General features: G+C 39.8%; 1 protein-coding gene and 1 long non-coding RNA gene across 5 annotated transcripts in view; one reads left to right on the top strand and one right to left on the bottom strand.

Annotated features, from left to right (window-relative positions):
- Positions 1 to 260: 260 nt before the first annotated feature.
- Positions 261 to 9,127, top strand: LOC309528664. Its single transcript, XR_014217871.1, has 2 exons — positions 261 to 665; positions 3,532 to 9,127. It is a non-coding gene; the product is annotated as an uncharacterized lncRNA (long non-coding RNA).
- ZNF318 (zinc finger protein 318) overlaps positions 8,440 to 14,546 on the bottom strand; it is a 22,245-nt gene continuing 16,138 nt past the window's right edge. For 2 of the 4 annotated variants that reach the window (XM_082216217.1, XM_082216219.1), the window contains exon 10: positions 9,643 to 14,508. In XM_082216217.1, the coding sequence (XP_082072343.1) occupies positions 9,778 to 14,508 (4,731 nt within the window). In that variant the 3' untranslated portion in view covers positions 9,643 to 9,777. Of the gene's footprint in view, positions 9,082 to 9,642; positions 14,509 to 14,546 lie in introns of those variants that run through there. The other 2 variants (XR_014217855.1, XM_082216218.1) reach the window with 2 other exon arrangements.

Here is a 14,546-nt window from a genome sequence, read left to right as displayed (position 1 = left end):
AGAAAAAAAAACCCTGGGCCTGAAAGGAGGAGGAGTGGACGTTGTGGGAGAAGGGACAAACTACTTCAAGAGACGGGCGTTTCCGCTTTGTGAAACTACACGAACCAGCATGCAATGGTTCACCTTTCGCTACTATCCTAGCCGTTCAGCTTTTATGGACAAAATAAAAAAATTCCTTCCAGTAGCACCTTAAAGACCAACTATGTTAGTTCTTGGTATGAGCTATCGTGTGCATGCACACTTCTTCAGATACACAGCTTTTATGGAAGCTGCGCTGAAGGAGCAAATATCGGCGTCCTCGTGAGAAATGGAATCTCTTCTAGTTATTGAGGATTGCTGAAGCATGATGAAAATAGTATAGGGTGGCGGCCAACAATAGCTATTGCAAATTACCACTTTCAGCCCCGAAAAGTGGTAATTTTGCAGTAGCTATTACCACTTTTGCAAACTAAGGAATAAAAGTATGACACAGGGTCTTCTCAGGAGCACAAAAAGTAGATGAGCAGGTAAAACTGTTCCAGGACTGTACCACTTCAGATTGCAGGTGTGATAATCAGGAAAGAGAGAAAGACCTTCCCACTGACCTCCCTAGCGCAGTGCTGCTGACATTGCAATGTGTCCACTCAGAAATAAGCCCCGCTGCCTTCTAGCAGTCTTATTCCCAGGTAAGCAAGCATAGGATTCCAGCCTGCCTAAGCCTTCCATTTGTAGCCAGCCAGTCTGTAGGATGGTGAAAGAAGAGACGGCAAGGCCCATTTCCATCAGCTGTATTTTATTTTTATTTTGCTAGTCACGCATCTTATGAAAACAGGATTGTAATAGAGATTAAGGAGAACAGATAGCCATTTCTTTAACATGCAAAGAAGGAACCCGTGACTTTTCAGATGTTGGACTTCCATCAACCCCAGCCAGCTAAGGCAAAGGTCAGGGATGATGGGAGTCCAAAAACCAGTCTTTGCTCCATGTTAGATTCTATGTGTGAATCCCACCCCCAAAGTAATTCAACCTACCTCAAGGGTTGTTGTGAGGATAGGTGAAGAACCATGTACACCACCATGAACTCCTTGGAGCAAAGTCGGGCTATAAACTGTAAAATATATCTGCCTTTCATAGTCCAGTAGCAATTTTAGTGCTTTATTTCTTAGCACTATTACTCCCTGCCCCCACCATTGATGACCACTTTCTCTCATTCTACCAGCTTCACCCATCTTCCTCCTGTCATGGTTTATAAAGTGAGAACCGTCAAATGATAATGGTTTTATGTGAGTTTTTCTAAATAACATAGGCAGAGGTGTATGAATACTTCATTTTGTTTATGGCAAAAAAACTGTCTCTGCAAGGAAAGATGGGGTTTGCCCAGCAGTGCTTCTTAGTGGATCAAAGGCTTGATCCCAGGTAAGAAAGCAGCTACAGCAGAAACGAGGCAACCCAAAGCTCTCAATGCTACTGTCAAGGATGTTCTTTAGGAAAGGGCAAATCCTATATAGTTGGGCCCTGAGAGACTAGCTGAAAAGGTGCTTCACGGTTTATGTTTGAAAAGGAACCAGTAAGTTCACAAATGTTCTAAGATAAACTGTAAAATGCCTCTTTGAGCTCAAGCAAAATGTGCTACAAATAATTTACATGCTTGAGACACATCTTGGGCGAAAAGATATAGTGGGCAAAGAATAATTTATAGCCCTGAAGAACTGGCCTGCTCCAAAGACTTTATGAAAAATACAAATCATTGGGGTGGCAGTGCAGCAAATTTTCTGGACAATACAGTAAATCTACCACATGGGTAGTATGAGGTTGGACTCACACCAGAGACTTAAACAACCAAGTGATCTAGATATAATTTGGCATTGAACCAGAAGACGTCAGGTTTATATGGCTGCAGTTGGCCATTCCAAAATGCAGAATGATGCCACTTGCAGAGGTACTGCCTTGTCATATTTTCAGATTTAGATTGTGGAAGATAACTTTATCCAAGATCTGTTAAATCGGCTAGCAGAATCAGAACCTCTTCTTTGGCATGTCATTCTGGAGCAAAGAAAGTGCTGGTGAGAGGCTGTTGGAAGGTGACTTTCCCAGCTCTCCAAGAAGACTCTCTTGAGTGACCCTCCTGAATAGGAAAAAGAATCACAAAAAATAGACATCCTGCTCACAGGAGGTGATTCTGTCTGCTTTTTAGACATCCACAACTTTCCATGAACCATTCTTCACGCATTCAGGAGCATTTCCCAACCCTCAGAATGTTTTTTGATGAACTTGGAAAACTTCTGGGAGCAAGAGAGCTTGGGGAAGTCATAACCTAAGAAAAAAGCCCTGCTGGCTCAGACCAAAGGCCCATGTAATCTAGCATTTTGTGGGCAAGCTTATACCTGCATGAATATCCCACTTTTAGCTGCATTCATTTCCTGAAACATAATTGTGTTGTAGGAGATTCGTGAGATATATTGCCCCCCTACCCTGGCTGGATCACACCAAAGGCAAGGCCTATCCAGCATTCTGTTTAGTAGCCAGCCTATATGAGAAGCCCACAAGCAAGGAATGAGCACAACAGCATGCACCCTTCTCTCCTACTCATGCTTCCCGGCGATTCATTTTCAGAAGCCTCAGACTAGATACAGTGGCAAGTCAATTCCATTGTTAAACTGAATGCTGTTTGAAGTACAGTGGTACCTCAGGTTAAGTATTTAATTCGTTCTGGAGGTCCATTCTTAACCTGAAGTGCCACTTTAGCTAATGGGGCCTCCCGCTGCTGCCACGCCACCGGAGCATGATTTCTGTTCTCATCCTGAAGCCAAGTTCTTAACCCGAGGTACTATTTCTGGGTTAGCGGAGTCCGTAACCTGAAGCGTCTGTAACCTGAAGCTTATGTAACCCGAGGTACCACTGTACTTCATTTTGTCCTGAATCTCTCACCATTCAACTTTAATGGTTGATCCCAGAGTCTAGTATTATGGGAGACGTATCCACCTTTTCTACAGCACCATGCATGGCATGCTTTGGCAGCCCCATGCTTCCCTGGATCCAAGCATCATTTTTAAAACAACTGCTAGACAGGCTTCATGAAATAGTGACTGGAAGCACTGTATCAATCAGGTCCTGGTTTAACATTTGAATTTTTAATCAGTTTTCACATTGAGATAAAGAATAAGGCACTTGCTTCTCTGCACTGAAACAAAGTTAATTATGTAGTTCAGGGCTGGGGGAAAATTGCTTTCCAGAAGTTGCTGAACCACCACTCCCATAATCTCTTACAAACATTGGCCATGTTGGCCAGGACTGATGTAAGTTGGAGTCCAACATTTGGGGCTCCAGATACCCCACACAGATATAGTTACTAAAAAAAGTTGAAATAATGTCATGGTGCAAAAAGAAAACCCAGACACTAGAGTAATTTTACAATAAGCATTTTAATGTATTTGTTTAAAATACAGTGATTTGACACATTTCAGTGATACCAGAAATTTTATAGTAACAGGTAACTATGGATAATTAACTTTCATTTTTGTTATCTACCTCTTTTTCTTTTACATTATGAAGCTCACCTGAAATATTCCACTCCAGTATACCTTCAGGACAGGAAGAACTGGGCAAGAAAACTCCCCCCAGAAAAAAAGGGGGGGCACAGTTCATGCAAATAAATACCAACCTTGTTATTGTTAGATCTGTTCAAATATTCTCAGGAAGTATCAGAATTGCTCAAATAAACTAGAAATAAAGGGTGGTCATCAAGAGTGAACACTGCATATTTATCAAACCATTGCTTTTTGCCTTGTCATTACCGTTGTTTTATTTTGTCTATGCTAGACTAGGCTTCTGCTGTGCAACCCTCCCCAAGGCTTCTCTAGAATGGAATGCCAAGGTCTCTTGCAAAAGTACTGGCTGGTCACAACATAAAAATTACTCTGCTCCCGAGGCCTGAAATGCATACAGGATTGCCCTGTTGCCATACTTATAAAAAAAGCAACTTGGAAGTTACTTAAAATACTTTCCCCCCACCCCCCATTCTAATATTGCCAGGTATTTTGGCAACCAGTCTTATTTCTGTTCCACTAACCTATGTTCAGCTGCTGACTTTTCAACTAAATGTTAAAAAAGATTCAGAGGACTTTCTCCCAGTGTTAAAGCTAAAAAGCTAGAATTAGCATTGTGCTTTGCTCGTTCCGATGGTGTTGGATTTTTTTTGTGCTGGAGTGGAGGAAAAAGATAACTTTAATGCATGGAAGCTGCCAGTAGCTTCTCCAGGTATATTATTTTTTAAAAGTTGGAGTGAGGGTGGAGATACAAAATCCCTATCCATAGAAGAATGCAAGTTTTAAACTTTTAAAAATTGTAAATGTCAGACACCAGCAGGAGGAAGAATGTGTTGTTCTTTAAGTGCTCTCAAGAGACACTAATCAAGGGGTATTCAATGCAGTGCCCTCCAAATGTTGTTTACAGCTACCATCACTCCTAAGTACAGGCCATGCTGGCTGAGAGCTACAGTTCAAAACACCTGGAAAGCACTACATTGGACCTCCATGCAGTAACCAACAGGCTCCCCTGCAATTAGGGTAGTGAGGGAGGGGAAGGCACACTAATTCAGCAGCTAACGGGCAAGATCCCAGGAACGATTCAACAAGTTGCGAAACATCATCAGGATCTGACGCAAATCACTATGACTGCATATGCACCATACATTTAAAGCACACACCTGAAGAATTGTAAGAACAGTAGTTTGATAAGAGTGCTGGGAATTGTGGCTCCATGAGATGCAAACCACAGTTCCCAGGAAGCATGGGTGGGTGGGTGTGCTCAAAATAGTTTGTGTACACCACTAAATCACTCTAATGTGATAAACAACCCCTTGTCTAGGAAGACTTAGAATGATATCCAACGTCAGTCATACTCAAGACTCACTGGAAAAAATGAATTAACATAGCTTGTTTGCACTTTAACTACAGTACCTGTACTTTTTAATCTAAGGACTCAGCTATACAGCTGCAAATAAAACATAGTGTTTTAAGTGCAATATACAATGTTACACTAGATAGCGATAGTGAGCCTTATGCTAAGTTCAATGTATTTTTTAAAATGTTTTCTTTTTTTCTTTTTTTTAAAAAAAGCATTTTCAGAACGATTTTTATATTTGTGTAGATTCCACCTAAGTGCCCTGAAATGTATCCATACCAATATTTATTTGCCCCCAAGTATTTAAAATTTAATTCTCAAATCTGAGCAAATGCTTGGTGTTAGTAAAGTGGCCGATGACCACTTAAATCAAATGTAGCAACACACTAAAGCACATGTATTATGCAATCACATTCTATGAGAATCCTCTTATTCAGATTAGAATAAGAAATGTGCCAGAGAACAATACCCACAATATTCAAGAGGCTTCTTATATCCCTCAATGCAACTATGCCATTGTCTCCCCAACTAACAGGAAGAATCCCAGATCCGTAACAAAAAAGACAACACTGTAGATGCATGCATATGTTAATAACCTGAAACAATTCATTCTGAAAACCTAGAACTTAATTCAGCTTGCATAAACTTTAAACATTAACCTTCACTGAAGTTGCAGAAAACCACCTCAATGATCTTTGTTTACTAAGGTAGCTGGTGACCACAGATATATTTTCTAGTGCTTACAAGAAAATTAAATTGTATTTGACAAGAGAAGTCAACATGTGTCACACCTGTACACAACCAGCTGTCCTGTATACTACACCATTTCTACCCCTATTTCTAGGACCAGAAAAAAGTTTTTCCTGAAACTTCCAGCATTTGGCTTCATTGGATGGTCAAAATTATAGAATTATAGTTATTCTTCCTACCATACATGATTTTCTACATCCTTATCATCACTTCTTGGCTTTTTGGGTAAGATCAAGTGTACTCACCTCTTTTCTAAAATAAAGAGCCTGAATGTTGTTAACCTTTCCTTATGCACTTGTTGTTCCAGTCCCTTGATCCAATTTGGTTGCCTTTTTCTGAACCTTTTCCAACTTGCGGTGACCAAAACTGCACACAAGTGTGGTCTCACCAGATATGTATAACATTATATTGACAGTTTTAAAGATCCCGAACGTGGACATCACTTTTGCCATTTGGTTCACGCTTATCCTCTGTGTGTCTCATTCCTGGCCAGTCACTGAAAATTCAGGTCCCATTAGCATATACATAGTACTTAAAAGTATGATCTCTCTGCACCTTACTTTGAATTGCATTTGCCATCTTACTGCCCATTCACCCAGTTTGGAGATCCTTTTGGAACTGCCTGCAATTCTTTTTAGCCACATTGAACAATTTGCTATCAGCAGCAAACCTGGCTACCTCCCTGATCAACCCAAACTCTAGATCATTAATGAATACATTAAGAAGTACAGGTCCCATACTGATCCTTTGGAGTCCTCCACTGGGAGAACTGTCCATTTATTCTTACTCTGTCCTTCTTGCTACTTAACAAATTCCTGATCCATAAGAGGACCTCTCATTTCATGTCTGTTATGCTTACTCAGGAGTCTTTGGTGAGTTACTTTATCAAAAGCTTTTTAGAAGTTTTAAGTACACAGTATCAACCGGGTCACCTCAACCGATATGCTTGTTGACACTCTCAGAGAACTCTAGAATGTTGAGACAGGACTTACCCCTGCAGAAGTCATGCTGGTTTTGTTTCAACAACTCTTGTACTTTTATATACCTCACAATTCTATCTTTAATAATGCTTTCCACCAATTTTCCTGGAACAGATGTTAAGCTAACTGGCCTGTTATTTCCCACATCCCTCCCACCGGCAAAAATAAAAAGTTGGCTACTTTATAATCCTCAGTGTGTGTCTGATCTTAGGAACTGTATTTTTGATAAAAGACCAGCAATTTAACATTTGAAATCTTTTAAGAAATGCCAGGTAGATGCCACCCAGACCCTGTGATTAGTTAATTTTTGTTAATAAGGGCAATCCCTTGTCATCACAATTTGTTTCCGTTTTACCACATTGTCAATTCATGTGCATAGGCAAACTCTTACCATCTTGCTATTCAGTATCATTTTCTACTGTAATGCAATTTTCACATTGAACTGTCTGAACTAAAAGAACTTCTCTCAACATGAACTAAAATCAATTAAGTTACCCATTACATTTTTAAACTATAATTCTATCAGTAAAATGAAGGCATTTAGAATTTAAAAAAAGGTTTTTCCCCTTTCCTTTTGGAGCATTCTTATACATGAAGTAGGAGTTTCAATCCAAGTTTGTGAGGGGAAAAGCATAGTCATGGTAGGTAATATGGATAAGAAAATAACAAGAGATTGTGGTGTAATGCAGGGATGGCCAATGTAGTACACCTTCCAGATACTGTTGGACTAAAACTCCCATCAGCCCCAGAAAGCATGGCTTTTGGCCAGGGATTATGGGAACTGTAACCCAACATCTGGAAGACATTGGATAACACCAGTGAGGAAGAGATACCTCCTCAGCTCTGAAGCTCATTGGGTAGCCTTAATCTAGTCACCATTTCGTAGCTCAATATACCTCATAGAACTGTTGATTATTATAAAATGGACAGAAGAGAGAGCCTGTAACTCCTTGAAGGAAGGATAAAATTGGAAGAAATATCAGATGAAACCAGTGCTTATTGGATTTCACTGGAATAAGTTATGAGAGGCAGAAAATGTTTACTAAACTTACTTCTTTGATCAAAACCACGAATCCACAGATGTGTGCAGCTGCAACAGCAGTGTGACCTCTACTGCACCTGTTGATATTCCAAGCAAAGTAAGAAGCATGTCTTTGCTGCCCCACCACCTGAAATCCTGTTCATATATACTATCACACAGAGTACAGAACTATAGCAGCAGAGTTGGCTTCCGAGTTGTCAGTAACCTATGGATACAGACAAGCAAAGCAACCACAATCCCACCTCTTCCTTTATGCTATCTTGCTTCTGATATTGGTAATGGTGGTTGCTAGCAGCAATTCCTACTTTTGTTCCTGTGTAATGTTCTGGGTCAGTACAGAAGTGCTAGTGCAACAGTGCAGGCTGAATTAACTGATAGGTAATTGTATTTCCACCATAAATACTTATTTACTTAATTCAACTGCATTTTAAATTAGCATAAACCCTTTTTCTGTTTTTTAACAGTCCATTCATATCCCACTTTACAAACACTAACTTTATTTGTGGACATCTTTTAAAACATAATGGGGGGAAAAACCAGAAGTTTTCAAAGCATTTTTGCCATACTGTTTTCTTTTAAAATTGAAAGAATATAAGTTACACACCGTGTTTAACCTGCTGAATATTTAAGCAAAGTTTTCTCATAATGCTGCATAATTCATGCCTTGATTTAATTTCCAGTGTGGTGAAAATGGGAAATTAACTGAAGAACCAGCTGTCTGAATGTTCACAAAAAACAACTTGTAGAGCCACTTATTTAAAGAACAAAGGGGAAAATGGCAATATCTTTGATATATTGGGTTTATTTTAGATTTACAGATAAACCTTTTATATACATCCATGCAAACGTTTACTTCATATCTTGACAAGCTGAATAAGTGAAAAACCTTCACAAAACAGTATTTTGCGGCTCAGGGGTTCATTCAGGCATGTAATGTCTGGGTATGTGAAGTGAATCCAATCCTGAGAGCAAAGTTGAGATCTTCTATTTCTTCTGAGCTGGGCAGCTGCTAAACAATTCAACACAAACAGTTACTGCATTACAATACAATGAAATGAAATGTGATTTCAAATCATGTAAGTGACCTCAATATGCAGAGTCCAGTTGTTGGGCCACAGCCTTACCAAATAGTTTCCGTCTCCAAAAGTGAGTTGGTAGATTTTTCTTCTTTGCTCAGCGAGATGATATCCACACACACAGTAACATGGCATTACAGTCTGGATTACAGATTCAATTCAACAACGTAATTACAAGTCAAAACTGCAGAACAATCTTTATGCATTTTACATTTTGTGCAACAAAACATGCATAACATTTCAAATAAACTTTCTGCTCAAATGTTTCAGCAAGAGCCTTCTTTTTTCTTCAAGTTCTGAACAGGTTTTCTTGCGCTCGTCACTGTTGCACTTGGAATGTTACTTACAAAAGCTGTGTAAATCAGAAACCATTAAAATAGTCAAAGAAAAATGCAAAACCCCCCACAAAACCCATATATGCCCCAACAGCAAGCAACCCTCCAGAGGCCCACATACACACTGGCTGCATTCCCACAAAATGCCAAACTACTGTTTAAGCATTACAAGGAAAATCTGCAGCAAGCCGTGAGCTCATGACATTTGGAAACTTTCACTTCCATTTTAGACCAACTGTAGCTTAGCTTGTCTTGCTGTCCATATCCAGAGAAAATGCAGCTAGTCCTATAGTTGGTGGAAACAAGCCAACTTCATATCATAATTTATGAAGCTTAAGATTAACCACAGTTTGTGTTTCAGACATCATGTGAAACTGTGATTAATGCAATGTTCAATTTCCTCACAGTCACACCAGGAGAGGTAAAATGAAGTGTACAAGCTAAAGGTTCACTGTTACGCATTCTGATAATGCTAAACCATGGTTCTGTATTATATGTGAAGGTCAGTTATAGATGAGTAATTGCATTTTAACTGCAAGAAATAGAAATGAAATGTTCTAAGTTCAACAAAAAAAATGTTTATACAATCCAATATGTACAATGGTGTATATTTTTCAGGGCAAATGAAGTTCAGGCTTTAGCAAATATCTACTTCAAAATATCTAACATATCAAACTCAAACAGAATATTTACAAAATCTACACAACAGCTACTCAAACATCAGGATCAATATTATCTGAACTTACCAGGTACTCTGCAGAGCTTTCAGTTACTTCTGAAGTCAACTTACTGTTAATCTCATATCTACTATCATTATTTTCCACTTCATCTGTCTTGTTTAACTCCCTTGCAGATGCCTGCATCTCATTCTTGACAATGTACAATTCGTTGTCACCTGAGCCCCCCACTTCTACAGATGTTTTCTGTAGATCTAGAAGGAAGGATTCCTTGCACTCAGTTGCTTGGCATTGTACATTTTTTTCGTCGCTACTTAATGGTGGCATATCAGAAGTGCTGTCTCTGCTAACATCTGATTGCAATACCATGGAAATTGGAGGCATGTCCTGCATTTCGATGAGTGACATTCTTGGTCCAGCAGTGCTACCATTTGATGCATGAGACACTATGTCTGGGACAATTACATCAGAAACCAAGGAGCAAAATTTATCCTCTTCCTCACCAGATGCTAACTCAACAAAAGCAATCATTTCTGGTTCAATTGTAGGTTGCTCAATGCCCAATTCTCTAGTTTTGTTGGACCCTAAAGAAATGGATGAAATGGTTTCTAACTTTGGACTCCCTACAATATCCTCATTCAGAATTTCAGATGGTAGGATGCCCAGATGTTCACGTTCTACCTCAATATCTCCCAGACTAAAATTAATGGTTTCTATTTCCAGGCTTGGTTTCAATCTAGGAGAATCATTAGGCTTTATTTCTCCAGACTTTGGAGAAGGGGTTGTAGAATGATCAAAGTTAAGTTCTGAATAAGTGCTATTCAAGTCCAAGTCACCAGCTGCTGAGGTATCCAAGATCCCAGTGTTCATTTCTGTGAATGTAAGGGCTACCTCTCCAAGATGCTCAACACTGATTTCTGTTGGAAGAGCACCTAGTGGTTCTTGAACCATCTCTGGCTGAACACTGGAAAAGTGAGTGCTATATGTTTCTACAGAACCTCTCTCTGCATTGTCATTTAAACTGAGATCAGATTCAGAAGGCCCACACCCATTATTTTTTATAAACATTAATTCTGCACTGGAATGAAGTTCATCATTTGCAGAAGACATACTGCCCAAAGTTTCAGCTCCCTTAGCTTGGGAATCCTTGGTTTCACAGCTTAATGGATGTTGACTAATTTCTTCATGTTTCCCTAGTGTACTGCTTATCATTGTTACGTTAACAAGGCACTCATTTGACATCTCTTCTGATACTGGAACACCAACTACATTACAATTTTCATCATCGTTTGGTTGAGAACTAGTCAACAATTTTTGTTCATTATTTATACAGGAATTATTAAATTCATCTGCATTTAAAGGCTTCAATCCAGGATCTATGTTCTGGACCTCTGAAGTCTGCGGACTTTCATCACTGACTGCTGATTCAAGCCTATCAAGGCCCACATTGCCCCATTTTAGATCCAATAATGGTTCTTTATTGGAACTCTGATCTATCATTGCTATTTGAGGATTTTTCTTATTCACTTTTGAAGTTGAGGCTGACTCCCATGCCAGTGGACTCTGAACACGCACCTCTGAAACCCACATAGAAATTGTTGATTCAGAGCTGTCATCAAGTTGCTTATCTTCTGTTATAGTATGGCCTTCTCCCTTAGGGGTATCAATTTGTGTTTCAAATAACTGAGACTCATGCTCCTGACTAACAACAAACTGATGTCCTGCAAATTCTGTATGTTCTCCTCCTACGTCTCTCTCACCTAAACTTGTCAAATATGCTTTCATCTCCAAACTTTTACTGATCTTGTTTAATTTGGATTTATCCATTTTCTGCTGGTCTTGTAACTCGTCGCTGATGTCTGTGCCACTTGCCACACCAAGATCTTCAGCAGTAAAGTCAGTCTCATTTTCTGCCATTTGCATTATAAACTCTTTCTTACCAGGAAATTTAAACTCTGCCATCTCATGCCCCAGAGGTTTATTGCTAACATCTTTTAGAAGAGCCTCTTGGTCTTCTGACAATTGCCGGGCTAATTCTTTATCATCAGGAGATTTATACTCTGCTGCCCTGCACTCCAATGAATTCTGGCAAAATTCTTCCAAAGAAGCATTGCTTTCTGGCAACTGCATGGCTAATCCTGCTGTCTTAAATTCAGGTCGTTTCTTGCTAACATCGTGCTCTTTTAAAAGAGCAACATAGTCTTCTGACATATGTAAGCCTAATTCCTTATCATCTGGAAATTTAAAGTCTGTTGTCTCAAAGTCTGCAGGTTTGTTGCTAAAATCATCCAAAGGAAAAACACTGCTTTCTGACAACTGCACTGTTAGTTCTTTATCGTCGGGAGATTTAACATCTGTTGTCTTAAGGCCTGTGGGCTTGTTGGTAACATCATCCAAAGGAGGAACACTGCTCTCTGGCAACCGCATAGCAAATTCTGCTGTCTCCAGTTCTGATGACTTCTTATTATCATGTTCCTGTGACAACTGCATTGCTGATTCTTTATCATCAAGAGATTTAAACACTGCTTCCTCACACACAGATGGATTCTTGTGAAGTTCTTCCAAAGGAGAAGCATTGCTTTCTGGCAACTGCATGGCTAATTCTGCAGTCTCCAGCTCTGATGGCTTCTTGCTAACATCTTCTAAGAGATCAACATGGTTTGCTGACAATTTCATTGCCAATTCTTTATCTTCATCAGATTTATAATTTGTTGTCACAAGATCAGCGGGTTTGTTGCTAAAGTCATCCAAAGAAGGAACACTGCTTTCTGGCAACTGCAGCACAAATTCTGCTGTCCCCAGCTCCGATGGCTTCTTAGTACCAGGTTTCAGGGATAACTGCATTGTTAATTCATTATCATCATGAGATTTAACCTCTGCTGCCTCACATACTGAGGAATTCTTGTAGAGTTCTTCCAAAGGAGAAGCATTGCTTTCTGGCAACTGCATAGCTAACTCTATTGTTTCAAGTTCAGATGGTTTCTTGCTAACATCTTCTAAAAGAGAAACACAATCTACTGACAACTGCACTGCTAATTCTTTATCATCATCAGATTTAAAATCTGTTGTCTCAGGGGCATTTACTGAAAAATCACTAGATTCATATTTTAATATTGACTGTGCATCTGAAAGAGAGATTTTCTTTGATTCCCTCTCAACACCAGTTTTAAAGTTTTCTTCATAGGCTGCCAAAAGTTTCTCAACTTCAGCATCATCTGTTTCTGGGGTCTTGTCATTTAAAGGGATTTTGCTAACATCTGAGGTACTGTGTATGTTTTGTAGAGTTTCTTGTGTGACAGGCTTGCTGCTTGGTTTGGGATCTGCCAGCTGGTCTGTTTTTTTCTGTCTCTCAACAGGATTTGATTTAATTTTATCTGATGTTGCAGAGTTCACAGACTTGCTATCAGCTGGACTCCTCCCACTGCGGTTGTAGAAAATATCATATAGATCTTTGGCATTACCTGCTGCTAGGCAAGAGTTCTTTTTCTCCAGTTTTTTAACATGGTCTCTGAAAATAGTTGGTGGTGGCAAAGGATGGGGACACATGGGCACTGCCAGTATGTTTTTATCATCCTCAGACACACCAGGAGCCATGTCATCTGCAAGGATGGTTGCTTGTTTGGGTGGCACTGCGGGCGGAGGTGGGAATGCCATTGCTGGTGGTACTGGCAGTGCTACTGACAGTGGTGGTCCTGATGGCAGTGGAAGTAGAGGACGCCGTCGATTAGGTCTCTCAAAAATACCCAATCTTGTAATTTGCTCCTTTATCACAGCAGCAAGTTCCCGTGCCTTTGCTTGTGCTTTTGCCACAACATTTGCTTGCTCCTGTGCCTTTGCTTCTTGTTCCTGTGCTATTGCTGCAGTCGCCTTTGCATGTTCCGCAGCTTTTGCATGTTCTACAGCCCGGGACACAGCTTCATGATCAGGTTCCTCTGTTTGTTCTGGTACCGTTGCATTCTCCTGTGAACCCTTTAAAACTACTACTTCTCCCCCAAATGCTTTCGAAATAATATCAGGAGGTAGAACAAGTTCCGGATTACCCTCTTTTACAACAGGAAGTGGCTTGGTGCTGGCACCAGAGGATTTTATGGACAAGAAAGTATTCAAAGGTGCAGGCTTGCTTACTGTTGCTGTTGCAGACTTTCTGAGAACCATCATGGGGGCTGGTAAATTGGGCCTGATTTTTGCTTGTGATGATGTCGAAACAACTGGTGTCCAGGGACTAGTGTGTGGGATAACAGTTTTCCCAGACAATTTAATTGCAATTGGCTTTGAATTTGGTTTTCCAGATTGTGACTTGCTTTCTTTATCTTTACTTTCCTCAAAGCTCTCCTCCTTAGAGGCAGTTACATCTTTGCCTTGATTTTTTTCATCTCTCTCAGTCTTCCTCCAGCTGAACTTTCCAAAAGATGTCATTCTTGACTCCTTTGGTGGTTCCTCTTTTTTCCCTTCCTTCTTTTCAACCTCTTTGTCATCTTTTTTCAATTTAAGCTTAACCCCACATTTCTGGCCATTAGAAACTCCTTTCCTTTTATTAGACTCATTTTCATTATCCCCATCTCCTAGTTCTTTGGAATTCTTTGGTTCCTCTTTACTTTTTCGTTCCTCTTTCCTTGCCACTTTCACTGCTTTTTCATCTCTCTCTTCTTTTTGCTTTTCACACAGCTTCCGTTTCAACCGGCGTTCTGTTTCTTGAATCACAGACAATCCTGCCTGACGGTCAATGTTCCTTCTCTCTTCATAGAGTGGATTTTCATCCACATATTTCTGTGAGGACAAGGAAAAGTTTCAGCGCTGTTACTTAA

The sequence above is a fragment of the Podarcis vaucheri genome, assembly GCF_965113315.1.
Source record: "Podarcis vaucheri genome assembly, chromosome: 3".
Taxonomy (NCBI): domain Eukaryota; kingdom Metazoa; phylum Chordata; class Lepidosauria; order Squamata; family Lacertidae; genus Podarcis; species Podarcis vaucheri.
This window is presented reverse-complemented; position numbering and strand designations above follow the sequence as displayed.